General features: G+C 39.9%; 1 protein-coding gene across 13 annotated transcripts in view; it reads left to right on the top strand.

Annotated features, from left to right (window-relative positions):
• Nucleotides 1-26,632, top strand: part of LOC119745717 (FH1/FH2 domain-containing protein 3-like) — a 122,558-nt gene that overhangs the window by 48,473 nt on the left and 47,453 nt on the right. For 3 of the 13 annotated variants that reach the window (XM_038222264.1, XM_038222281.1, XM_038222354.1), the window contains 10 exons: nt 7,226-7,288; nt 9,250-9,336; nt 14,078-14,143; nt 16,339-16,392; nt 17,015-17,254; nt 17,989-18,066; nt 20,983-21,051; nt 21,681-21,728; nt 22,707-22,772; nt 24,077-24,133. In XM_038222264.1, the coding sequence (XP_038078192.1) occupies nt 7,226-7,288; nt 9,250-9,336; nt 14,078-14,143; nt 16,339-16,392; nt 17,015-17,254; nt 17,989-18,066; nt 20,983-21,051; nt 21,681-21,728; nt 22,707-22,772; nt 24,077-24,133 (828 nt within the window). Of the gene's footprint in view, nt 1-7,225; nt 7,289-9,249; nt 9,337-14,077; nt 14,144-16,338; nt 16,393-17,011; nt 17,255-17,988; nt 18,067-20,982; nt 21,052-21,680; nt 21,729-22,706; nt 22,773-24,076; nt 24,134-26,632 lie in introns of all 13 variants that reach the window. The other 10 variants (XM_038222290.1, XM_038222272.1, XM_038222298.1 and 7 more) reach the window with 10 other exon arrangements.

Genomic DNA, 26,632 nt, shown 5'->3' with positions numbered 1-26,632 from the left:
GAAAATTCTGATATCGATGATGCTTAGAAGACTTGAAAAAAAAAACACAACTGCCTTAATGTTGCATAATACGTGTATGATTGTAGTATAAAAAGGTTTCACCTTGACTTCAAACCTATAAAAAGTCCTGTCACCTGTTCTAAAATAAGTTGAGGTGATCAGAAAATGTATCTATATGCACAGTGTAATAATGTATGGTGTCTGAGTTATTTATAAGGACAATTCCAAGTGGTGTATTGTGCTTTACTGTCCGTCAGGTCCATGGTCAGCCCGTAGCACAGACACAGTGTTGACCCCTTACAGTGAGTACACATTTCTCATGCATCATGGTCTGCATGGTTTGAAGTTGGTTGATTTTGTTAACTAACGGAACTTATGAATCGGGCCTTGCATTATGTGACACCAGCGTGCTGATGTATTTTGTTGTCAGTGAAAAAGATTGAGATTGAGAAATGTGCATCTGTTTGAGACATTAGCTGAGGGTTATCTCGCAAAGTTGAGCTTCTGTTGTGCAAATTGGTTGGTACATGAACAAGTATAGAATGCATCGCGTTTTGTCAACGTCTGTTTTGTTGTTACATTGTCATCATGACCTCATTTCTGTGTAGGTCATGTTGTTAATGTTTTGCACAGTCTGATGTGTGTTTCATGTAAATGCACAATTGCAAGTTGCTAATGTTTTTGTAGTTTGAACTTTGAATATTTTCAGTATTAATAGTTTTCAGTGTCTTAATTATTTGGCATTTACATTATGTCATCCTAAGTTGCCATGAGATTGAGTCCTAACAGTCAGATGAAGAGGCCGTTGTGAATGGAGTTTCTTGAATTCAAATAACTTATTCTGAATTCGTTTCGAGTGTTCCTGCTATTTGATGTTTGTTGTGACACCTATAAGGAATTATCTTTCTCGCCCGATCCTATGAAAGACTGACATGGGATTTTTTGGGGATATATTTTGCAAAGAAAACTGATTCCTTCTGATAGATAGTCATCATGATGTGAAAAGGAGTTCTTCTCATTTTGTATTTCGGAAAAGAGTTTGATGTCAAACTGAACGGCATTGTGGATCCTCATGCTTCCCGATAATATGGTGTGTGAATGCGTGTTCATGTATTGCATGGTGTGACATCAACTGCCATATGCCTGTACCTGTGTCCAGATTATATTTACCCATACTGTACATTTTGCCCCTACAGAGACCTTTTTGGCTTCACCTTTGCTGTACGGCAAGGATGAATCAGCTAGCAGTAAGTTAGGTCCCTTCTTTCAATACAACAGGTTACAAAGAAATATCCACACTTGTCTACAATTATTTGATACATGTATTTCCTTGATCTACAATTTTGGTTCTAAGCATTCACAAAACAACATAAACTTAGAGGCAGACTTGAGATACATGTATAATCTCATGTATGCCCTTTTTTCCCACCGCGGTGTGAAACACGCCATGGGCTTGAGCTGCTTAGGTTGGTTGGTTGGTGGGTTAGTTCGTTAGTTGGTTGGTGGACACTTTACATGGGGTGTATGATAATGCTACGCATGTATCACAGCTTTGGCAGTGAGTTTCTATGGAATACCTACAGCTTTGTGACACTGATGCGCATGCGTCTAATTTGCATATTTGATCATGCGCCATTGCATTGCCAAATTCGAGGTAGTACTGTTCGTGGAACCGCCGTGATTTGTACCACTTGGTACTTGTTCCTTCAGTGAGTCGGTTTGTAATGGTCTAAAAGATACTTGTATAAGCTTCACATGCTGAACATGTTATACAGGTACATGTATGTAGATTACATATTAAAAAGCAATAGCTGTATCACTTGATCCACTTGTCGGCACATGTGCACTTCATCTTACATTGGTATCCTAGGATTATGAAACAATAAAGCAAGATCTCTCTTAAAACCATGTACATGTACCTTCAAGGTGTGTGTAATACTGTATGTACTACTGTATCCTGCTGCATAGCTTGCATACTGTACTTGTTACTAAGTTGAAAGGCCTTGTGTTTTTTTCCGATCACCAGAATGGCTCAATCGAGCCAACCCGCAGCCTATTGAGATACCTAAGGGTAATAGGTCTCTACAACACTGTAAGTACAAACACTGGCATGTACAGAAGTGACTCAAGAATGCAGTTGTAATGATTGCTCTAAAGTCTTATGATTGCTTTTATTGTACAATTAATATCCAGCTTTGATTGTGTAACCATTTCTCCTCCCTTCTCCCCATTTTTTGGTATATTAAACATGCCAAACATTGGTTTGGGGGCTTGTCCTCATTTTTGTTTACATGTACATAAGTTGGCTTCTTAGTCATGAATGTCTTCTTTTTATTTCAAGGAGTAAACTTAATGCATTTTTTTATCAGAACAAAAATCAAACATTGTTCTATCCTGTGTTAGACTTTATGTGGAGGAATTTGTTAAACTCGATTAAGGTGTGCAGTGTTCTGCATGAACTTCCTGAGTGTATATTTCCCCCATTTTTTTCCTCCATAATTCCCCACAGCCAAGTGTTGCTTCTAAAAATCTTTAATGTCATCTAACGCTCACATCATTTGTGACCCAACTTATTGAATCTTTCATTGAATTTACTATTTCACATGAATCACGGACCCATGTTCACAAGACCAAAACCCACGCCAAGGCTGCATCAGTGAAAGTCAGATTTCCAGAAATGAAAATAACAATTGGAAATTCTCAAAGTTTGGAAATACTTTGAAAATAAACTGGATGGCCAAACTTGAGACAATGGTTATCTAAACACTTGTCTTTCCTACCATCAGTCAAGTTGAAGGTCATTCTTACTAATTCATCATATGAACCCAGTTGTACCCGTTTTCCTTCCTAAACACACTCTATTTTGAATTGTTAATTTATATCACATACCCGCTTGCACCCACTGTGTGATCATGACCCTTCCTGTGTGCAAATCAACAGATCAAGTAAAACTACCACAGCAGCTGGGAACATTCCTGAATCTGCCAAAATCCACCGCTGTGCAAGAATCGAATGGCACACTCTTTGTACTGAAATCTTTCAAATAACATCAAATCCCATGTAAAGTTACAGTGGCTTGGCTATACCTTCCTTCCTCATAAAATTCTTGACTAAATGGGGTGGTTAGGGTCAAGCCCATAGAAATTCATATGGAGTTTCACTTTGACTTTCACGGTCAGGTTCAAACTTCCCCTGAATGTTCTCAGTGAGGAAATTTCAGGATGTTCCACAGTGTTTTATGCGAATGGTTTCTGCCACCCTTCAAAGTTCCCTTGTGAAGAATGAAAATGCATTTTAAATGGATTACTTTCTTGTTTTCTTCCTTTGCCATCCAAACTAATATAATTTTCAGTCTCATCAGTTGTCAATAGCTAGATGAGATGTTAATACATGTATTTTGTTACCAATTTCCTTTTTTCTCCTTTGAAGAGCATGCGGAGTTTTTTATTTTTTATTTTTATGAATTGGCACATTGCTTGTACTACACTCAGCAGCTTGCTTTTACATTGTAATTAGTCATAAATTGATTTTTCCTTCTGATCAGAGTGACCCAATAGATCCTTTGCTTTTCAGCAGCCATCTTTTAGGTACTTTTGTTATAATTACAAATCAGTAACAACGAACACACAACGATATCTACCGGTACTTTTGCGTATCCGATGGAACAGAAATGTACACCTCAAAGATGGAAAGTGGAAAGGGTCTATGCACAAACGATCAGTGATGATACATTTTTCTTAACTTGTCCAGTTGACAAGCCAAGACAATCCTCGCAGTCAAGCTCGGAGCCCACAGCCAGCCCTGTCGCCAAGCAGCCAGAAACCAGGAGAACTGGCAGTGAGTCATGCTGTCAAGCAGGGGTGGAGCCAGGAACCAGTGTTGGAAGTGGGGGGGGGGGACATCAACTTTCATGTAATCCTTTCAGTACAATATACTTAACAGTTAGGCTTTGAGCACACATCTGTACTTTGAGTACACATATGCACAGAAAACACTGGTTAAAGGGTCCGATTGTGTGAATCCTAGACTTAAACAATCTCGGTATGAGACTTAAAGGGTTGGCCAGAGGGGTGCAGGCCAGTATGTCGCCATACCGTTAGCACCAATAATGATACCTTCAAGTAAAAAGATTGAGGAGGAATTCTCAAGAAACATCAAATGAAAGCAACAACTTTTTAATGATGTTTCCCTTCAAAGATGATGGTTGATAACCTAAAGCCCCTGTCACACCTTTGCGTATCCTAATTCCTTATGAGTTCCTTATCAAAAATTTTCAATACGCAGCCATACGCTCCATTAACGTCGAAATGTTTTGATCACTTTGACTTATGTGCGACGCACATCTAGCGTACAAGTAACGAATTCAGCGCATCCATTGCGTATGAGATGCGTATGAGTTCTGTATGCAGTGCACAGCATTATTTTTCGGGCTGCGAATAGGTCAGTATGCAGTGCTGATAATTCAGGAGGAAAGGGGCCAGGAATCGCCTCAGCATGCACCACGGAGCATCTATGATACAAAATTTCCCGGGGCCCTTAAGCGGGCTCCGGACCCCACGCCGTAAGGGCTTCGCGCTAACTACATTAGTCCTTAGAGCAAATGCTCTAAAGGTGTGCCCCCCGTCGAAAGAAATCCTGGATCCGTGCCTGCATAGCGTACTCGTAATGCACTCGACCGATGCGGGACCGATGCGCTGCGTATTTATAACTTATGACCTGCGTAACAGCGTACGCAGCGTAGTTTTGTGCATGCCCAAAACTATCCTGCATACTGGGCCGTACCATGCGTATATCTGCGTACATAAAACCTACACAAAACGATAGAGATGCATATGAGGTGCGTATTGTGCGTACGACTGCGTATGAAAAAAATGTCAATGCGCAACTCATAAGGAATTAGGATACGCAGAAGTGTGACAGGGCCCTTAGCAAGAGTCCTGAAGCTCATTGCAAAAATGGTCCCTCCAATAGAGCAACTCCTCAATTGTAATTTCATCCAACTTTGTCAGTAATACAAGCTCAAAGTTACAGTTTAGAGCTTGGTTCTTTCATTGCATCAAACCCACAAATGCAAGGCCTCCTGGCCACCAAAAAGTCCCCCCGCAAGCAGTAATAGTGACAGCACACAAATTGTGATTTTGCTGCCCAATTTTGGGCCTATTTACTGTCCTGCAATCTGATGCTTGTGGAAAATTAAAATATTCGAAAGATTTACTCGTGGGTAATTATAAAAGGAGTGGTCCCATTCAGTCTTACAGATTGAGCAGCCCAGATTCACTGATGCAAATGATGTACAGGTTTTAACGGCGTAAAGCCATGAATTTGCATATTGGCAAAAACTTGTCAATCGCAGAAACTGCATCTTAAAAATCTTTTTTCTTCTGGGGGTGTTGCCAATGAAGGATAGGCACCCACACTTTGGTTTCCTGGCTCTGCCATGTCTGCTTCTGTCGGCATGGAGTGATCAACGCGTGGTTTGGAAGCATGGAGTGTCATCTCATTCAGTTTCTAGTTTTTAATAGCCATGATTAACTGATTTGTTTTACAGGGATAACCTCATTCATATTACAGGTCTGGAAGCTTTTCCCTAGACACGCATGCCACAAAGACATTACATTTACATGTGTACACAGATGATCCATTTTTAAGTAGCAGTATACATGTACTAATCATTGGAAGCCTTTGAAATCAAAGTTGATTGATACTATTGTGTGAGATGTAAACTTCTTGAAGACTTGATGGATATTTTTGTTTACAAGCCTGTGCATGTGGATTGCAGTGTAGAAAATATTTGAATAGTTTGGATGCAATTTTATGACAAGCACATGTACATGTACAAAGCACATGCGGCAAAGCTACAGAAGATTCCATGCAAGTTGCATTTTTGCCAATGCCACAAGCACTCGTCAACTTTATTTTGCAAAACTTGGGCTGTGTCTGAATTAGAGGCTATGGCCAGTAGTAAGGCTGTGACGGAATCACATGGCTACGGCTGGCATTAACACACAAGTCTATGGGAAGGGACTGCAGCCACTAGCCAGTGGCTTCCATAGGTGGGCATGTAATTCCAGCCGTAGCCATGTGATTCAGACATGGCTACACTCACATTTACAGGAAGTGGGTTCAGTAAATCCCATAGGCACGTGAGGTGGCCTAGCAAAGTAAGTTGAACGCGGCCTAATATTTTCACATGGTTATGGATAACAAGTTGAAATACATGTATGCTGAAAAAAGGGCTAACCAAGCACCCAGATTGGCTTCATTCACGAGTCGGCCATATTAAATTGAAAGCGAGGCAAAAACTTCATTTTTGGAACTTAAGAAGAGAAATGAAAGCAATTACATATTACAAATTAATACCAGTCTGCTCTGATGAATAATTTGAAATTTGTGATTAAACATACTAATGTTTTAAGCCACATTTGAAAAGAAAGTGAGGCTAGAATGCATAAATAGTCTGGCACCATCTCATTCAACTGTTCACAATTTAGGCCTATAACATGCATTCAGGGTACACAATCAAAATGGCTTCCTCATGAATAAGGTCCATGGACCATAAACAATGAGTCCGTAAAAATCTCTTTGAGGACAAGCATTCCTCTATAACGTGTCTGTCCTGGCACAGAATATCATGCTTGTCATGCACATGTCATGCACATGCAGGAACATGTAGTTTGGCATTAATTGTTCCTGGACACCATTTTGTTTTCAGATCACAGCTGACATTACGTTATTGCTGTTGCCATAATAGAATGTGTGAATCATGTTCTTTTGAAAAAAAAACCCAGCAGAACACATAATCCATGCCTGTTTATCAGAGATATGAATTTTTGAATGCCTGGAATTAACATATCTTGATTTTATTCCTGAATCAGACAAGATCATTGTTGCTCTTCAAATTTGAAGTGCACCTTCAAACAATCTTTCACACACTAAAGCCCGGTTCATACTTCACGCGAAAAAGAAAGCGAAGCGAAATTTGTGACGTCAACAATACGTTCGAAGCGCGTCCACCATTGTTGACGACCTGAATTTCGCTTTGCACTTGCTTTCGCGTGAAGTATGAACCGGGCTTTATGCACTGCAACGAAATATGCATGTGCTTGTTGTGATTATCCACATGCACGTTTTTAATTCAAGTATTGTAATTGTTATTCAACTGTTTGTATTTTTGTCATTTTCCACCCAACTCCCCACTCCCCCCTTTTTTTCCCCATAAAAAAAGTCTATGACTTGTCATTGGACGACGATGTGTTTGGCGAGGTCAAATCTGACCAACCAGCAGCCAGTGAGTAAATCATGTGGTCCAAGGTCCCTCCGTAATTGGTTGCACTATTGCTTGCACACTGCACTAGGCAAATCTTACTGATTCATTTTGCTCATGCGATTAAGTCTCGGGTCTGGCTGCATGAATTGAAAACAACCTTAAAAAGATGTAGTGGAACGATCGACTGCCTGTTTCTGGCCTTGTTCATGATGCCTGTCAATGCATTCATTTAAATCAGAAAAAAAAATACATTTTCATGTAGGCTGGCAGTTCATTAGAAAATGGAAAGATGTAGGTGTAAAGAAATAAAGCATCATTTCCCTGACGATTTTGGTCATCGATGTGGCATTTTTCATTTGTGGGACCTATGGCTGGCCATAGCAGCCTTATGTACACGTATTTAATAATAACAATAAAAATATTTGTCAAGTATGAACCAAATTGGCTTCATGATGCCCAAACTAGTTCGGACATCCCAACAAAATTATCAAAGAACTACACCATGCGGAGTTGTAAAAATGTGCTCATTTGAAAATGTCGCATTCAGACTTAATGGTAGATATAGAACTACCAGTCGTGTTCCTTGGTTATGTTGAAAATGTCACTTACCGGGTACGATGAAAAGGTGAATGGGCAACATTTAATTTGGGGCCATAAACCACGAATTATGTGCATTATGTGACCCTTGTCCCTTTTTACGGTTCTAGGATGAGGACAGCAGTTACAGAAAAGTGTCTTGTTTAAGAACACAAAGTTACTAATTGACATCATATTAAAAAGTGATTACCTTCTTGCAATTAAAAAAACTTGGGTAAAGGGATTGATAAAGGCTTCAAATCCAGGTTCAGAGTCCAATCCATACCAAGTGGATCAGGACCGTCTGTCCATAGGCAAGACACCTTGCTGCAATTGCATTTGACTGCCAATGAGCAAAGCGGTGCCTGCACGTGAAAGCATATTTGGTTTTATACAATGCCTGAATAAATCCCCATCATCTTATTGGAGGGTCGTTGATCACCTTTCATTGAATTATTCGTCCCAACCCACTGCCCAGCCGCAGCGCAAAAATAGAAGTTCTATTCCACGGTAAATAGAACTTCCATTGCACACTTACAGTTTTGGTTGCGCTCTAATGCTGTACATGCATGGATTATACCGATTTTCTAGTTGAAGTTACCAATCAGATGATGAGGATTTATTCAGGCATTGTTTAAAAAAATAATGAATGTTTCACATTTGTGCAATGAAAAGAATGATTTCATTCACCTCATGAAATTATTCTTACCATTGCACTCAGAAACAGTCATTATTTGTATAATATTGCATGGCCGCTAATCTCTTGGAGCATAAGGAGTATACTGATGCATGTTGGCCTGAAGATCAGGGGTACATTTCAAATGCTGGGATGCAACATGGAAGGCAGTGGTACAAATTATGAATATTTATCGTAAACAGCACTACACCTTTTCTGCAAAGATATTCACAATTTCCCCTAGTGCACACCCCCCCCCCCATATCCCTCCCCGCCATACTGTGGTTGGCAGTGGCATTAATCCATCACAAGCTGTGCCTTATATTCTGGTTTATCTTGCTAATACTTTGCAGTCAGTGCACCTTGATTTTAACATTCCAGACAGTGAGAAACTTTATTGTTAGGGTTTTCAAGACCTAATTCTTGTTTATTTCTCTCTGTTTCGTCTGTTCTTTTTTTCGCTTGTCCTTGTTGCTATTCCCTCTGATCCGCTGTGTCTTGCATTTCTGTCCATTTTCTAATTCTCTGTTATGTCAACTTATATTTCAATTTTCATCACTATCTTTCGTTCTAACCTGTCTTACTCTTTCCCTCCTTTCCTCCTTTCTCAATTCTTGCTTCTCTCATTTCTTTTTCTTCAAATTCTGAAATGCTCCTGTCCATGCATTGTCTGTGTGCCCTTGTGTCTTCCATCCAATCTTCTTGCCTATACCCGTGCCCCTTTTCCTAGGTACTGAAGACACCACGCGGCCTGCGGAGCCATCAATAAGACCTCCGAGATCAGAACCGAAGGACGCGAGCCCAGCCCGTCAACCTAGTAAGTAGAAGCATTCGGCTTAAATGCTTTGATAAACAGATGAAATTTGAAAGCTGTGTTCAATTGTGAAAACAGCTTTTCAGACAGTCACATACCATACAAGGCCTGTTCATATTTTTGCAAGTAGATGTATTTATGCTAGGAATTCGCTAGGAAAAATGAACACATCTCAACTGCATTGAAGTGTTGCAATTAAGGTTTCGATTTGCCATCTCAAATTAACTAGTGTTTTTGGCCATCTGGGTCTAGCTCCCATTGTCTCTAATGCTTTGTTTACATCCTTAGAATTCAGATAATTACGATGGTAAAATAGCAACAACCAGAACAAACACTAGGGTTGTTGCTCCTGTAAAATTCAGTGTTCTGTAAAAATTATCCTTACACCATTAATTCAACTTCAATAGTATGGGTATGTACATGTAAGAGATTGAAATATCTGTATTGTAGTGGAAAAGTAGTTGTTGACAGAACTTTTTGTTTGTGTTTGGAACAGGTCTGGTTTACGTCAAAATAGGTTGTGATGTGGTAAAAATGTGTTATTAACAAAATTGCATGGTTTATTGGTGTATCTTCATGTGTCCTGCCCAGAAAAAAAAACATGTGTGGGTCAGGATTGGAGAAAGGGTGATCATAATTGGCTTTTGTAAATTTTCTCTCATAAACAGGTATTGGTTTTGTTCGTGTATCGTAGCACGACACCATCTCAAAACTTACTTTTGGGCAAAAATACCTTTTGGGTACAGTCTGATCAGCATGTGAATCTTAAACGACAAAACAACTGTCCAGAAACACTACCCAATGTTATGACTGCAAAGAGATCTTGCCATAGCCTTTCAATTTTATACCTACGTGTTTTTCCACAAAAACTGTCTATAGTCTTGACCTAACATAAGACTTCTAGCTGAAGATAGGCATCAGCTCATTAAGCGATTAATGAAGTACGAAAATTTAACTCGAATCTAAGTCTTCATTCAGTGAAGTCTTTACTTACGGTACATCCTCAACCACCTTCTGAACTGGTTCTCTTCTTCACTGGTCACCTTCTGAACAATTCCTAATCCTCTCTCATCTAGCTGAGGAAGAAGATATTCTACGTCTTCTCTCCGGTGGCGATGCTAAGCCTCCCACTGAACGCCTCGCCCCCTCCTCCTCTTATCGCAAACCCACCACACCCTCCTATAAGTCTACCCCTTCCCCCGACTACACCAAGCCTTCCACGGACTCTTACCGACCCTCGTACAAATCCTCTACCTCTGGTAGAGAGTCCAGACCCTTACCCTCATCTTACCCCTCCCCGCCCTCCTCCACTTACCCCTCCCCTTCTTCCTATTCCTATAAACCATCCTCCCGTCTTCCTTCGACAACATCTTCTATCTCTACTCCTCACTCTTCAAGTAAGTATCTTTCTCTCTGTGATGGGTTTTTGCATCTTGGCATGTTGAACTGGATGGTTGTCTGTAGAGCTGTTATAAGGTCTTGTGTGTTACTTCAGTAACACCAATCGTCATCACGATGCACGGGTTTTAGGAACTAGAAAGATGGGTTTGTTTTTCACCATCATCGAGGAGCCCATGTTGGAGATATATTTGGAAGGAGGCAATATACACTCTGACCTGTTGATTCAAAATGGGTGCTTGATGCATAATTTCAAGATATTCCTCTTTTGGGGGGGGGGGGTGGGGGTTGAGGCAGATTTGAAAAGAGTCTGTGTTTTAACCAGCTTTCTGGAGCGTTGTGATTTTTCTTTTTCTTTTCAGAGTCTGCATATTTTTTTGTATTAAGTATGTGGGTTATTCTATGAATTTAGGGTCCAAAATGTGACATTTTTCCTGTCCCTGTTACCTTGGCACTTTGTAATTTGCCATTAAAAATCATTAAAGAGGTTGTGGAATGCTCAAAGACATTTCCGTCATTTTTCGGGTATATGTAGCCTAAGGTGTGATGAAATAAAAACGACTATTGTTTCTGTCACAAAATGAGTACAAAAGGTACTTTTGAGAGCTCTTTTTCAAGTCCTGTCATGCCTGTTTCGACCCGAACGTGCAATTTGTGTGAAAGTCGTCGTTGCGGGCAGCAAACAAAACACAGTAAATCGTGACGTAATAAACAGGACTTCCGATGCAGAGTAGCATAAACGAGTCATGTTTAACGTCACGATTTACTGTGTTTTGTTTGCTGCCCGCAACGACGACTTTTACACAAATTACACGTTCGGGTCGAAACAGGACCTGAAAAACAGCTCTCAAAAGTACCGTTTGTACTCATTTTGTGACAGAAACAATAGTCGTTTTTATTTCATCACACCTTAGGCTACATATACCCGAAAAATGACGGAAATGTCTTCGAGCATTCCACAACCTCTTTAAGAACGACTTCAAACATGTTTTTAGTCGTTGGGTAGGTAGTTTGCTATTCATCATCCCTCTTGGAGTATGACAGCATTAAGGAGTGCGTCAGAATTATAAATAATGCCAGATGCAACGGGGACAGGGAAAAAGTGGACCCCAAATTTATCAGATGACCTGCTTGTTAATGGTTCTTCATCAGGGTCATTTTTGTAAAAGTTTTCATCATTGGGGAAAATATGTTTACGTGCATAACAACCATGTTTGTCACATAGCGTGTTATACACCTTTGCAGTGGAACTTTCGAGTCAAAAGGATATTCAAATGGTTGATTCAAAATAGTTGTTTTCAGTGTGATAGTCATACTTTTATTTAGCCCCTCTCCCCCCCCCCCGCCAAAAAAATAGCAGTTTTATGCTATGCTCTTTATTAACTGAGTGGGGGAAAATAACATACAGCATGGTGTGTGCATGTTTCAAAATTACAGAATAGATTGTTTTTAATGAATACAGTTTTATGTATTGTCTTGAGCCACAGTGGGTTAGTTTGGGTAGAAAATAGAATACCAACTTAGTTTGATATATATTTTGTATTACCTTTCTGCAAAGTTTTATAGTTTGCTGTGTCTGACAAACAAAACTCTATTTTACCCTAAACCCAATCCACCAAATTCTGCCACAATACAGCGTCTGGTTTTAAATGAGTTTGAGATGAAGTCTTTACCGTTGAATCAATGGTTTTGACTTAAATGTGAACTTAACTTCAAGGTTACTTAACAAATCCTGACTAATGTGCCATTGTGTTACTGCCCAGTGCTGGACCTGCCAGATTTGAAAAATGCTCACTGGAGAAATAACTGTTAGTTTTGCTGTGTTCTTTACATGAAGAGTGTCATGATTATTTTGTTTCAGGTCTTTTAACGCTAGTAAGCCGATTTTGCTCAATTAGGTTGCATATTGGAATGATTTGATATGTATGCATGTGTAGCGAAACCTGCTACCGTGGCCACTTGGCAAAGTTTAACCTGTCAAATGTGGCCAATTCTTTTAAGTTAAAGTTTTTATTAAAATGAAAACCTGTACATTATGGCCATGTGGGGGCTGACGTGAACACTTAAACCTCTGATGAGCAAAATGGATTGCCTAAAATGTCAGTTGCTTTTGGCTTGTCAAGGGGACATTTTAAAAAGGAAGTTTATTTGCTAAAATATTTCCCCCAGTTTGTTCCCAACTGTTTCACTGGATATGAAAGAGGTGGTTTTTTTCTTGCATATTCTGAAAACTAAAAGAAAATGTCCTTTTTTGCAGACCTGTGGATATTTAGTTTCCTTGTGGATACCATTTTCATTCTCTTAGAAAAAAAAGAATTTGCCAGCCCCATTAATGTACATTTACATTTGATTCTTTCCCACACTCTTTCTGACATTTTCAATAATGCAAGGCTTTCAGATGCCATTCTCCTCAAGTTGAACATTGAGTAACATAGCAGTAATATACTGTACATTTAGTGTAGATGAAAAACCCCTTGTGGCCATAATTAGTCTGGTTTTGCAGTTCCATAGGAACAAATAGAAACTGTTGCAAGCATACATGTATGCTCTTAACTGCTTGTGTAGTCTTGGCCCAAGACTGGATTATGTTCCCCTAACCAACCAGTCCTTGGCGGCAAGTGCAACCGAACCGCCACTAAATCGTGATAGCGCCATCTACCAGTGTGGCAGTTTGGGGCAAGTTCGATCAAGGACCAAAGTTGACCATGGTTCGACTAACTCTGATCGAACGCACACTAGTCGACGATGGTTGGATTAGTCTAGTCGACTATTCAGGACCAGCCTACTGCGGCTGGACCAGCCTACTGCGGCTGGTCGCGCAACGATTTATAGCTGGTTACCAATAGCAATTTCCATAGCATAGTGCAGAGGGGACCAACTGTCAACAAAAATGGCGGAATAACAAAACTGAGCGCGCTACATTTCATTTTCATTGCATAGTTTTTCCATGTTAGTTTACGATTCTGTCATTTTTGTCACCATTGTACAATAATGATGGCAGTTATGAAAGATGTCCTAAACTACACAATCACTAATATTTGTGAAAATGAACAGTAACAAAAAGTGTTAAATAACCGCCATTTTCTAACGGTCGTTGACATGACATTAATTTGACTAAGAGTCGTTCGCGCTTCAACTTCAGTGCGCATGCACTAGGTACGTCACGAACTAGCCACTAGTTAACCACTGGTCCTTGATCGAACTCTCTCTTGGCTGCACTTGTCTGAGGAGGACTGGCTGCATTGTGGGAAAGCTAGCATTCCAAAATCCAGTTCTGGACCCAGATATCTGCCTGTGCAGCATCTTAACCCATTGCAATATCCTTGGAACATTTGCTACTAATTAGGTGACACCCCTCTCTCTGCTCGCTGGATTGACCGGTATAACTCCAAATACGGTACAGTTCTCAGCGGTAAGGCATTGCATTTGGTTGGTTACCAGTTTCATGTTGCCACTTGTTTTTGGCCAAGTTTCTTGCTGTTCTGCACAAAAGGGAGTATTCTTGGGCTGTGCTTCTGAAAAACAATTGGCTGTGCTCAAATTTGAAGAGCCAATCAGCTGCCCTGTTTTGGTAGCCTGTACCAAAGACCGTTGTAGCATTTATGCAACATGCTGACAAAATGCATGGAATGCACTTAATTTCAAGTCTTGATACCAGACTCGTATTTTAATTTGGCATCTGGTTCAAGCATAGACACTGCACGCATCAATGTATGGTATCGGACTAGCCACAACCTGGCTTCTATAGTGTTCAATTTTTTCTCCCAGTTTTTCTCTGAAAATAATAAAAAACAAAAATGTAATTTAGGCCTTGAGAATATTCCTGAGTTTATAGAGTTTCATGCACTGTTCTTTAGGTATCATCTCTCCACAGCACTTTCTGGTTATGGGGATTGGTATTTCATTTTCAAAAGTACATGATTGGAAGACCGGATTTCAGTAGCCATTGGAAATGTCAAGACGTGATGCTCCTGGGGTGTATTGCACAGAGGCTTCTAGCAGTTTATTTTCTCTGTGCACAAACAATACATGGCATTTGGGGAACATTGCGTGAGAACACCGCTTCATGTTCGTATGGAGCGAAGAATGTACATGTACAGCTAATTTTATACTAAGTGTGCCCAAACCAGTTGCGTCTTCGTGTGAGCATCAGGCGCCATCAGCAGTGCCCTGGAATGTCCCTCCCAACTTTTCCATTGTAATTGTGGAGGGGGTACTTGTGCACATACGGTAGTCCATAAAGTACCTAGTCTTCAATGAAAAAGGGATATCTTCCTTACCCATGAAAACATTAATAGAAGGGAAAGCTAGTTGTCCAAACTTTAATGCTCTTCCAATGGCTAGTGAAATCGATGATGGTTGCTGTGTGTTACATGAACATTTCAACACAACCATGTATGCCATTTTGATCTTGACATATTTCTATGCACCCTTTGGGTAGCTTCTTGTCCTTAATGCATGGTAATATCATTTATCATACGGCAGTTCACGCCTTTGTTGTAAATAGCAACGTGAGGATTAGGGTCACCTTATATCCTCAGATGGTCAACTATCACCTTAGGTAATGAACAATGTAGAAATCATGACTAAGTTGTCCTGCACATATGTGTTAAAGTAATGTACCTACTATGACCATCAAGTAGAAAATGGACATTGAACATTTCCTAGTGTAATATCATATGCACATAGGGATCCAATTCAGATAAGCTGATCAGTGAACATTGCATATTATTATACCTCATACATATTCATGAGCGAGAGCTGAATTCTTAATTGTCCATTCACCATCACGTGTCAGCTGCTACTTTTGTTATTACCAACTGCGCATGCATGTATGGATACACTCACGGGGTAAATTTATAAACATGTGACGTTGACTATTGTATAGTCTACTGCGCATGAGCTTTATTAAGTAATCGTGGAACTATCGCACAGGGTACGTTTGAACATCGCCCTAGCTACATAAAAAGGTGGCGGCACGCATACAGCAACGTTTTATCGAGATAACTGATGCGTTATAACTTGACAAAATCTTGGTGAATGTATGTGAGGTATAGTCAAACAAACATGCTTTCTTTCGGGTGGATGGGCGATATTAGCTCCCCTGAAGTCGACAAAGTAGTCCCCTCGGCTTTGCCTCGGGGAGCTAAATTTGACTATTCACCCTCAAACCATGTTACATCAGATAGCGCTCTCTCATGGGTGCAAATCCATTAGGCACTCTTGCAAGAAGAGGTTCAATTTTCAGCACCATTCTCCAACACCCCAACAGTAAAAGAAATAACATGTACTTAACCATTGACCCTGCACAGCATCTGTCAAACCTAAACTTGTTCATTTCAGGTTGTGTGACACTTTGTTGTTTTTAACATGTTGCTGCATGGACATGGTGGCAGTCTGATAACTAAGATGCCACATGTTTCCTAACTGTGTATTAAATTGTATCACATTGTATTTACTACTCCATGAATCAGTAAAACCATAACAGGGTTCTCTTCACCCTGAGTGGAGTTAGATTGTGCATGTCATGAAGCATGCTTGTTTTGGGGATGGTCGGTTAGTGAATTATTTGGTTTTCAAAACCAAATCTCTCTCATCTCTCAAAAGATGAAAAAGATAAGAAACCTTTCAAGAAAGAGACAGCAGAAGCCAAGTCTGATGGTAAGGGCTGGATGCTCCCTCCCCCTTAAAAAAAGTTGGCCCTACCCCCTCCCAACATCTAAAAAGCATTTTGAGCTCACCATTTGGACAACATTTGAAGATCAACACAAATTTCTGAACTTGTTAGTGAAGCTTTTAATTTTTAGAGTTGAACAAACCAAATTGACTGGAGCGGTGTTTGAACCTGCGACCTCCAGATTGCCGTTCCGGCGCTCTATACCAACTGAGCTAACTAGTCCTATGTTGGTGGTTTCCCATTTTGTCAATGTCGTTGTTTGCAGGCCTTTAAAAAATTGTTTTAGGCCTCATTTCATTCTCATTTCATTTTTTTCCTGACATCATAAGAGAAAGCATCACCACAGTCCGTTTATCAAGCAATGGAACTTGTCTAGTCAAGAAGTGTCTGTTCCAACAACATTTTCCTAAAATTGCACCCCAGTCCTGGCAGAAAACAAAAGCAAACTATTTCTAACTATCATTGAACTAACTATTTACCAATTTCTCTCTCAATAATCCTTCCACTTACACCTCTACCACCTACCCTTCCTGTCCACATTACCTCGACCCCTATATCCCCTCCCATACACATCAACTACCCCCTCATCACCATTTGCGACAGAAGGCCATGACATGCTGCCGTCCAGAACGAGACCCATCGATACCTCAACCATGCCCACCAGAACGCAACCAAGCATAGACACCACGCCAAGTAGGGTCAGACATTCTGAAGAAGACGCCAGGACGCGAGCGCGGTCCGCGGAAGGTGACGACACCCCTGCAAGAAAGCATCACGGAAGAGAGACATCCTCAGAAACTCCTTCCTCAGTCACACCTCCCACTAACACAACCACTCCTGCTGAGAGTAAGTGGGGGTCAGCTTAGTTTTACTCCTAACTTACAATTCTAAACCTAATCAGTTTTGACGTTTTTCCAGAGTAATGTTTCTGTAACAGATGACGTCATTTTGCATCAGGGCGATGCTACCTTTTGCTAGAATTTTAATATTATGGTCTGCCCGTGTGATTTTGTAAACATTGTATACTGTCCACAGACTTGCGAGAAAAATTGTCAAAGCTTGAATGGATTGAGACTCGCATGTGTTATCGCCTGCAAGTTTTAACCATGCAATCACCAAGTTGGTCACATTACCTTGCCGATGTGGCTGACCAATTCGTGTTGTAAGAAGGACGTTGTTAGAACACGTGTGAAAAACAGGAACTTTATACATTTGTATTTCGGTGTGTTTTGATGGTATTTTAGACGACATTTAGGTTACCAACAAGTTTCCAATATTATTGTAACCAGCTCTTCATTGTTCCCATGAGCTGTTCAACACATTAGCACCTGCACTACATTGTACAACATTGTATTCATTCGCTGAGGAATCCATAAAAATGTGCAGTGCAGGGGGAAGTCATTGGACGGGACAGTGAGTAACAGGCCAGGCGGCTTGGGCCAGTGCAGGGACTATTGGGTATCATTCATTATATGATGAGACCATGGACATTCATGCCAGCGCAATTCAGTGTTGGTCAGTATTCAGTCCAAGCTTGACACCATTGAAGCAATTGCCATCATTTCTTCATCTCCCTAAAGCGGATTACGTCACAGAGAGGAGGCGTAGGAGGAGAGAGAGAGAAGCCCAGCGGGCAGCAGAGGCCGAGGCTGCCGAAAGTAAGACCCACTGCCCTTCCACGCCACTGCATTGGACCACCCTCAACTCCTAACCCCATACCTGGATTGTATCAACCTCTTCCCAGGACTCACCAACCCTTTTTGAGATCCCACCGAGTTCCCTACTAATATTGCTGTTGCAGTGGAATGGCAGATTTTGTGTGGATGTGTTATTCATCTGCTGTCTTAACCAACTGACCACCATCACCTTTTCCCTGCTCATAGATTAACTCAACCCTTGAATCATCTCATTGCATCCCGCTGTGTAATCTAATGATTGCCGTGACAATGGAATGACAGATTTTGTGTGGATGTGTTAAATATGCAGCGTCTGCCTTAACCAACTGACCATCATCACTTATTTCCAGGTCATGGAACTCAACCACCTGAGGCATCATGCTGCATCCTGCTTGTGCAATCTTGTTGATAACCTACATGTAAATGCAGCACATGTCAGCTGATTGTATTGAAACCGGGTGTTAACATTCGAGTGCTCCCAATTACCTTTACCTCCATTCCAGTCAGTGCTGTCATGTCATCTTCAAGTCAACATCCTCAACGCTCTTGTAACTGTATCTTCTATGCCACTTCTGCCACCAATAACTTCTTCAGTGCTTCTCCAGTTCATGTGACTATCTCTTTGTGTATAACTATCAATGGTCCTTACATGCATATCTTGTGCATTGGTCATCACTGAATTGCCAAATTCTATGTGCTATGTTCACCTAGCTCAAGCCTAGAGCCATCCAGCTGCATCTTACTTGTGTGATCTTGTTCTCCATAATAACCTTAATGCACACATGTCTGCATATTATCTTGAAACTGGATATTAACTTTGAGTGTGCCCAATGACTTTTATCCCCATTCTGGTCTGTAATGCATACATGAATATCCTCATGTCATCTCCAAGTTACCATTTTCTACCATATTGTAACTGTATCCTGGAGATCCCTAAGAGTTTATCCATCCCACTTCTGCCACCAATAACTGACTTCTGTGTTGCCCCAGTTATCATAAAATATCTTTCTGCATAGCCCTGCTCATATGATTATCTTCCGCATTTAACAGTCCCTATGCAGATTGGTCACCACTGAACTGCCATACACTGTATGAACAATTGTATATTGTTAAGTCATCCCACTTCTGACACCACACTGTAACCCTTACTCCACTCAAGATGATCTTTTCTATCCTCGTGCAATAATGATAACCCATCTTGCCCCTATCAGCAATATCCCTTGGCCTTCATTCATTCATATGTCTGAATGTTTTCATGATGTTTTCGATGCTAATTGCTACATGTACCAAGATAACAGTGGCACCAGATCATGGTTACATGCTGTCATTAGAAATCTGATGTTCCATGGGAAAACTAATAAATCCGCAAACGCAGTATATGTATCATGCTCATAAAGAACATGAAAATCTTGGACTAAAAAGGGAAAGATATGTTGATAATCACAGACTGAGCAAGCAAAATTTAACATCAAACTTTTTTGAGGAGGAATCTGTGGTATAGAAGTCTGTCAGAATTCTTAAGCACAGACCTCTAAAAAATCATCAACATTACCGGCAAAAAAACATTCATGCTGTAATAAAATGAAGTTCCTTCAGTGTACTTCATTAAAAGGGTGGTGCATGTTCAGCATGGAAGCACAAGCACAAAGTTATGACATTGAACACATTTCAACTACGGCAAATTTCCTTGCTTACATGTATGTTTGATGCTTCATGCTTTTGATGACATCATAATCGATTTGCATTCACATTTATGTGGGGTATGGATCGCCTTAAGGCAGACATAGAACCTGGCCTTGCACACAGATGACTAACGGTGAGAATACAAGGCTCCTGTGAGCGATGACATATTCCTCACGTTTCTTTCTCTGTACTTCTCATACGTACATGTAGAGCATGTGTGAGAATTTCAATTTGGGAAATTGAAGTAAGCAAATATTCTTGAAGTAATGAGATTTTCTTGAAGACGGACATAATCTTACGCAATGTGCACTGTAGCTGTGATCTCCAGAAGAAAATTGCAATTATAAGCAGCTTGTCAAATGATCACCACACATCAGATCACATCACTGTTGTCTCCAAAATTTCACCATAGTTACAGGATCATCTTCCCATATGTTCATACCGTATTCACAATCTGTATGTGCATATGTTTAATATCACCTAACCACATTACTCGTGTCATCTTATATGGTGAGTTTAAACTACCATGTGCTGGCATTATGGACTCCGTAATTGAAAAATAGATGATGCCTAGCGCCCACCGCCCACTCACGAGAGCTCAAGTGGGCAGCACACTCCACCTGCACTACTAATTTTCTTCTAAGTGAGCAGAATCCAGTAGTGTCTTCTCTCGAGTATCAGGCATATGTTAGCCTTGGCATTTTAAGAGTTTGACATTAGAATCTGTCTTGTGTTCCGGAGTCTCCCTGAACCAAAAAGTAATTGGAGCAACTCGGGTCGACCCAAATAGATTTCACTTTCAGACAGGTGAACTTGATGTAGTAATCTTCCATAGACTAGACTCTGGGGTCATTCCGAATGACTGCAACTGCCCATCTTGTGACTTACGCATTTCTGTTTCAAATAGCAAGCTTTCACATTCATAATTGAAATCTACTGCAGAATTTGGTTCGATGCGACTTAGAAACGTCCTGTTTAAAATGTCACAATTTCTCTTTCACCATTTAGGGAGATGCTTGGCACAGAGTTCATAATAACAATTACTAACAGAAAAGTCTGAGTGTATACTAAATGAAAAGTTGGTTCGTATTATTTGCCAGTGTGAGCAGAGGTAAGATTGACATGGATGAATGCTCTTTGAAATGCATTGTGTCACAAACACCATTGTGTGCTCTGAATCATAATTTCTATTGTACCCGATACATTCATTAACAGAGCTAACAGCAACCTTACCAAGGAACTTCAAACCTGCAGATTCTAGCACACCACTGACCACCACAGAATGTAAGTGAATACTACATTTTCCAGAACTTCTAACTTTAACCTTCTCTTTTTCCATGTAGTTGATGTAGTATTTCATTGACAACATACCACTGGAATAGTTAGAGAGATCTTGAGATGCCATTGTGCCACCAGAAAAATATTAGATAATACCAAATGGTGGTCATTTGCACTAGTGGAAAAAGGATTGGATGTCATGCTCTTTGTGCATTGTAATGATTCAATAATAGGGACCATGCATGTACGGAATGTGTATGGTGCTCTGAAAAAAATTGCCAATTACATTACCATTTTGTGTGATATTTTCAACAGGCCCACATATGTACATCTCAACATTTTGATGTGAGATGCACATTGCTGCTAAAATTAACCACACAGAATGATGATTTAACAGACAACTTTTTTCCAAACACATAATTCTCCTGTACTTGAAATGTGTACTTGACTTATTTTCAACAAATGATACGTCTGAGACATTAAAAAAAACCTAATGTCATTGTGCACAGTATAGAACCCTGAACTAAAAGGTGGGACAGATGAAAGGAATTTTTTGCTTACACAACACCCAAAAGATAATGGAAATTAGAAATGCCTGAACTGTTTCATTGTACCTTTTCTTGTTATTACTGCAGATGTGTCCCATCGGAGAAGAAATAAAGATGACAAACCGGAAGAAACAGGTAATAGGTGATTCCAAGGACGACTCTTCCAAAACCACAGGATTAAAACAATATACCCTCCTTACTCTTAAAAAGACACATTTTTTTTTACAATATGCATATTTCCAAATAGATTCAGATTGCACATAAAATCAAGTGTTTTACTTAGACCTTGATTTTTTGTATGGAATTGACCATGTGATAGCGAGTGGCAAATGTACTTGTATTTGAACATCCATACGACACTGCAGAGATGGGCCCGATATCATGGAGTTTCTCAGTATAAAAAAATAAAACATGGTTTGAGGGTTGATAGTCGATATTAGCTTCCCGAACTATTGGAAGTTGGCGGACTAGATCCCAAGGCGAAGCTGAGGGAATATAGTCTGTCAACTTCCAATACCGAGGTGAGGTAATATTGACTGTCCACCCGAACTAAACCATGTTTTATTTGTTTTACTATACCTCATACATATTCACAAAAATTTCATGAAGTTACGCATAAGTTTTCGCGGCAAAATGTTGTGCCTCATCTTTTCAACTGCTGCAAGCACTATCCCCGTGTACTAGTTCCACAATTGCTTCGTAAAGCACATGCCTAGTAGACTAGCCCAGTGGTAACCTGTGTGATAGTCAACTACACATGCGTATTTAACCTGTGCGTGAAACCTTGTGTGCACCCTTGGTAAAGAGCAAAACTAGCAGCTGACATATGATGGTGAATGGACCAATGAGATCTCGGCTCTCGATCATGAATATGTATGAAGTATATTAAGTGAAACTGTGTTTTGTGAACCTGTTCGTGCTAGGTGAATATATTCTGTGCTTTTCAAATTTGTGTGCTTAACAAATCAATGAAGTAGGCCCTTGGTCACGATATTGATGGGTCTAGCTCTAATCTGAAGTTTCTTTAAGTTATGTATTGCATTGAGAGGTTGCAGCCAGTGCTCTTTTCTGTCATAAGTTGACAAAATTTTCTTTTTTTCCTCACTACAATAGTTTCAACTACAGTTACAGCCAGTAAACCAGCGGAGGTGACCTCACCACCGGCCCTGGAGAATGGAGGTAAGTCATTACATCCACTCATTTTCCTTCACAGTTCATGGTTTTCAGAATTAGTTCTTTTTACTACGAGAGCTGCAGTATCACACATCAAGGTTCTGTTCACTTCCTCAGGCTTGTTCAGTGATTGCATTTCTCGTGCAGGTAGCTTATAAGTATGACTTGTAAATTGTGAACTATAGGGGTACCTAAAATTACTTTGTTGGAGATTGTGACTCTCTTAATCAACGGACAATGGAGTGTCATGGCCTAGCGGTTAAGAACACCGGACTCATGCTCCGGTGTTTCAGAAGCAACAGTGGCGTGGGTTCGAGCCCGGGCCCGGACACTTGTGCCCTTTAAGCAAGGCACTTAACCATTATTGCTTCGTCCTTCGGATGGGACGTAAAGCTGTAGGTCCTGTGTGTTGTATAATGTATAATGCACGTTAAAGCACGTTAAAGTACACTTATCGCTAAGAGAAGGGGTTCGCCCCGATGTTTCTGGCAGTGCGATTATCTTCAGCCATGAAGTCTGCACTTGTAAGGAAGAAGAAGAAGTACTTACTAGGGAAAAAAACTTGGGTTACACGTTCCACTTGAAACCAGAGTGTACTGATGCCTTATAGTGAAACATTGAGTAAAAAACGAATATGCTTTAAACAGTGTGAGCAAAGATACCTGTCTTGGAAGTTTGAAATTATATTTTGCCACATAATTTTAACAGCATGCATAAACTCAGTTCTAATTATTTGAAATTGAACAAACATGACTCTTTTTAGTGCCTCAATAGAATTTACACATAAATTTAAGAGTGACAAAATAAATCAATAAATTAATTAATGTGTAACTGTGCAGTCATCTACCTTGGGAAAGATTTATATTCATATGTCAAAAAGGAAAACTGTAAATTCCACGGTTACTCACGTTCCATTTCTGATGTACTTTTGAGTTTCCTTGGGCTGTAATTACCTTACTGAAAAGGTTTAATAACTGTTATCCCCATGGTAGATAGAGTAGACCTAGACCTACCTAAGCACCAAAGATGACATCCAGAAAAATGTGTTACGTATGATAAACAAGACGCACAATATCGGTTACTCACGTTACGAAAATGTAACGTGAGTAATCGTGGAATTGCCCATAACATGATGGCACTTCATGCATGTACATGTACCTTGGGATACTCCAAACGTTTCGAGGTAGCACTCTCTAATAGTGTCTTGTGAGGCAGGTCCAAGAAATTCTCAATTCATTTCGAGTCGACTACCCAGTCATTTTTTGCCGTAAGAAACACAAACCCCTCCGTAACATCACTCTTTCCTCCAGAAGTCAGTTGCCACAGGAGGCGACGCCGTCGCTTGTCATCAAAAGCCGACACGGAGAGTAAGTCAGACCCAGCATGATGAACCTGAACTAAAACACTGTTAACAAAGAGCATGGAGACTCGACTTAAAAAACGTTACATCGTTAACATCTCTCAAGACTTAACATTTAACAATGGTTATTTTGTTCCCCTCCACACAGATATATTTATGCTTTCAGCAACATTACCATTTTCTGGTAAAGACAAAAGGAACTCGGATTAATCAGAGAACATTTAACGAAATGAGAAATTTCTTTTTGTTTGAATTAATACATGGATCAGAATCTTTTCTGTTCAGAAAACCCATAAACTTTCTCACTAACCTTTCTACAAAACCTCTACATGGAGTGTTTGTATTGAATATTTGAACAAGATAGTTGATTGTATACTCTCTGTGTAAAACGTTGGGGTACATGTAACTGCTTGTGACGGTCTCTAAAGTAACCACTCAGATTGTTGTTAAGTGACGTATGTCATGAAACGGTTGTGTTTGCCCATTTCACATACATTCACTCAGTGTTGCTATCGAGTGGCCCAAAATCTATCCTTTTTTTGGCATGGCGGCAAGTTTAGGATGCAGCCATAATAAGCCAGTTCGGTATCTCGATGACGTAGTCCAGATCAAAGGTCATTCGGGATAAAATGGAAGTGTCTTGTAATGTTACGCAAAGGCCCATTCTGCTCGTGTGATTATGTCTTCTTGCACGTTCATGTGCCTTCGATGGGCATTCCATTATCCCGAATGACCTGTGACCCATATCATTGTGGGCATGCGCAGTTGAAACACCGAACTGGCTTATACTATCACCTATACATACCCTTGAATAACTGTGAGATTCTTTTTTCTCTCAACTGTTGTACTTAATGTTTTAATTTGTGTACATGTAAATGTGGTGGTGGTTCTTTGAAATTCATCCCTTTGACATCGTTAGGTTTCTAATTTGTTGACCAAATAGAGACAAGGTTTTTAATTTCCATAATAACCCAGAAATATATTTGACAAAGTCTAAATTGAAGAGTTGAATTGAAAAAAAGTGAAATAAGAAAAACAATATTTTCTACTTTTAAGGTTTGTAACCTCTTTTCGTTTTATTCCAGAATTGACTAAAAAATCATTTTAGGAAACTTGGAACGCTTTGTTAAAAACTCCGAACTCAGACAGGGCAAACTGCTATATTTTTAGCTCACTGATAATTGTAGTGTTACCTGTTTTAAAACTGCATTTTAATAAGCACAAATGGCTTTTTAGTGCATTTAGTACCCAAAATATTAGAAGTTAGTACCAGTTATGTCAGAACTTAGCACTTACTCGCATCCCTTACAAACAGCAGTGTACTATTTCTTAGCATTCACAGTGAAACTTCCCAATAGAAAACAGCAGCACAGAGTACAAAATGAAGGTAATAATTCAAACGCAGAAAAATTAGAATTGTGGATGATTATTAAAACAAACAAAAAGCAAAAGCTCGCAATTAACTTTCTGTTGGTATTTATGTTACCAATCAAGATGCAAGAATCACAATTTTGCCAAGAAACATTAGCATGCTATGCAAGCTAAATATGCCCTATTTTCTTGAGAAGATAATGCCCGTTAGCGGAATCTTAGATACAAGTGCCTTATAAGTGTTCAGTATATTATTTATTTATTATTCATAAATACCTGAGACGGTTTAACCATTCCTATTGGCTGTGAGCCTGTCACGTGGTTGGTTTTAAACTGCCGGTAGAACACTGGTCAGTGTTGAAACAGCGAAGTTTAAAACTGGTCGTGCGTGTAAGCACCACGTGCTCCGCCGGCTTGGGAGCTACTGATGTGATCTCCTTATAATGAGAGGTGTCGCACATCATCCTGACGACGGGCAGAGCATACTGTTCGAAACGTTGAGTCCCTCCAGTTCTTTTCAGAACCACACATACTCACAAAAGAGATTTATTCACATGGTGCTACCGCAAACTTATCTTGTCTTCGCACATCATAAAAAAGTCCCAGACACAGAGTAAAATGGTAAAACAAAACTTGTCAGAAGTTGTCAACTTTGCAACTTTTTATGGCTTTTTAACCAAAAAGGTATTTATGAATGGGAATAAATATGTGTTTGGTTGGTATTAAACACTATGCTTAAGACTGGTTGGAGTCTGGAATGCTGATAATTACCCGAGGTGAAGTAATTATCAGCATTCCAGACTCCAACCAGTCTTAAACATAGTGTTTAACACCTCCCAAGCACACATTTATTCCCTTATTTTTATCTTAACTGCATGTGATGCAGAAACATAGTTCAGTCTACATCTTGTAGGATGACTTTGCACGGAACTGTTTGTGTTTTACATGTTGATGGGAAGTTTTATAAGTTGTAAACAATTAAGGATAATACATGATTTCCATTTGGGTCCATTGCTTGTACACTCATATTTATGTTTGCTGAAGCACTACGCATGATGGATCGTTATTTGGTTGATTTTGGTGACCTATGCAGTCATCTAATGGCAGTATTGTCCATTGCATGACTTGCGAGTCC

This window comes from Patiria miniata, unplaced genomic scaffold (genome assembly GCF_015706575.1).
Source record: "Patiria miniata isolate m_02_andy unplaced genomic scaffold, ASM1570657v1 HiC_scaffold_12, whole genome shotgun sequence".
Classification (NCBI taxonomy): Eukaryota; Metazoa; Echinodermata; class Asteroidea; order Valvatida; family Asterinidae; genus Patiria; species Patiria miniata.
Note: the sequence above shows the minus strand (reverse complement) of the source record. Positions and strands in the feature narration are given on the sequence as shown.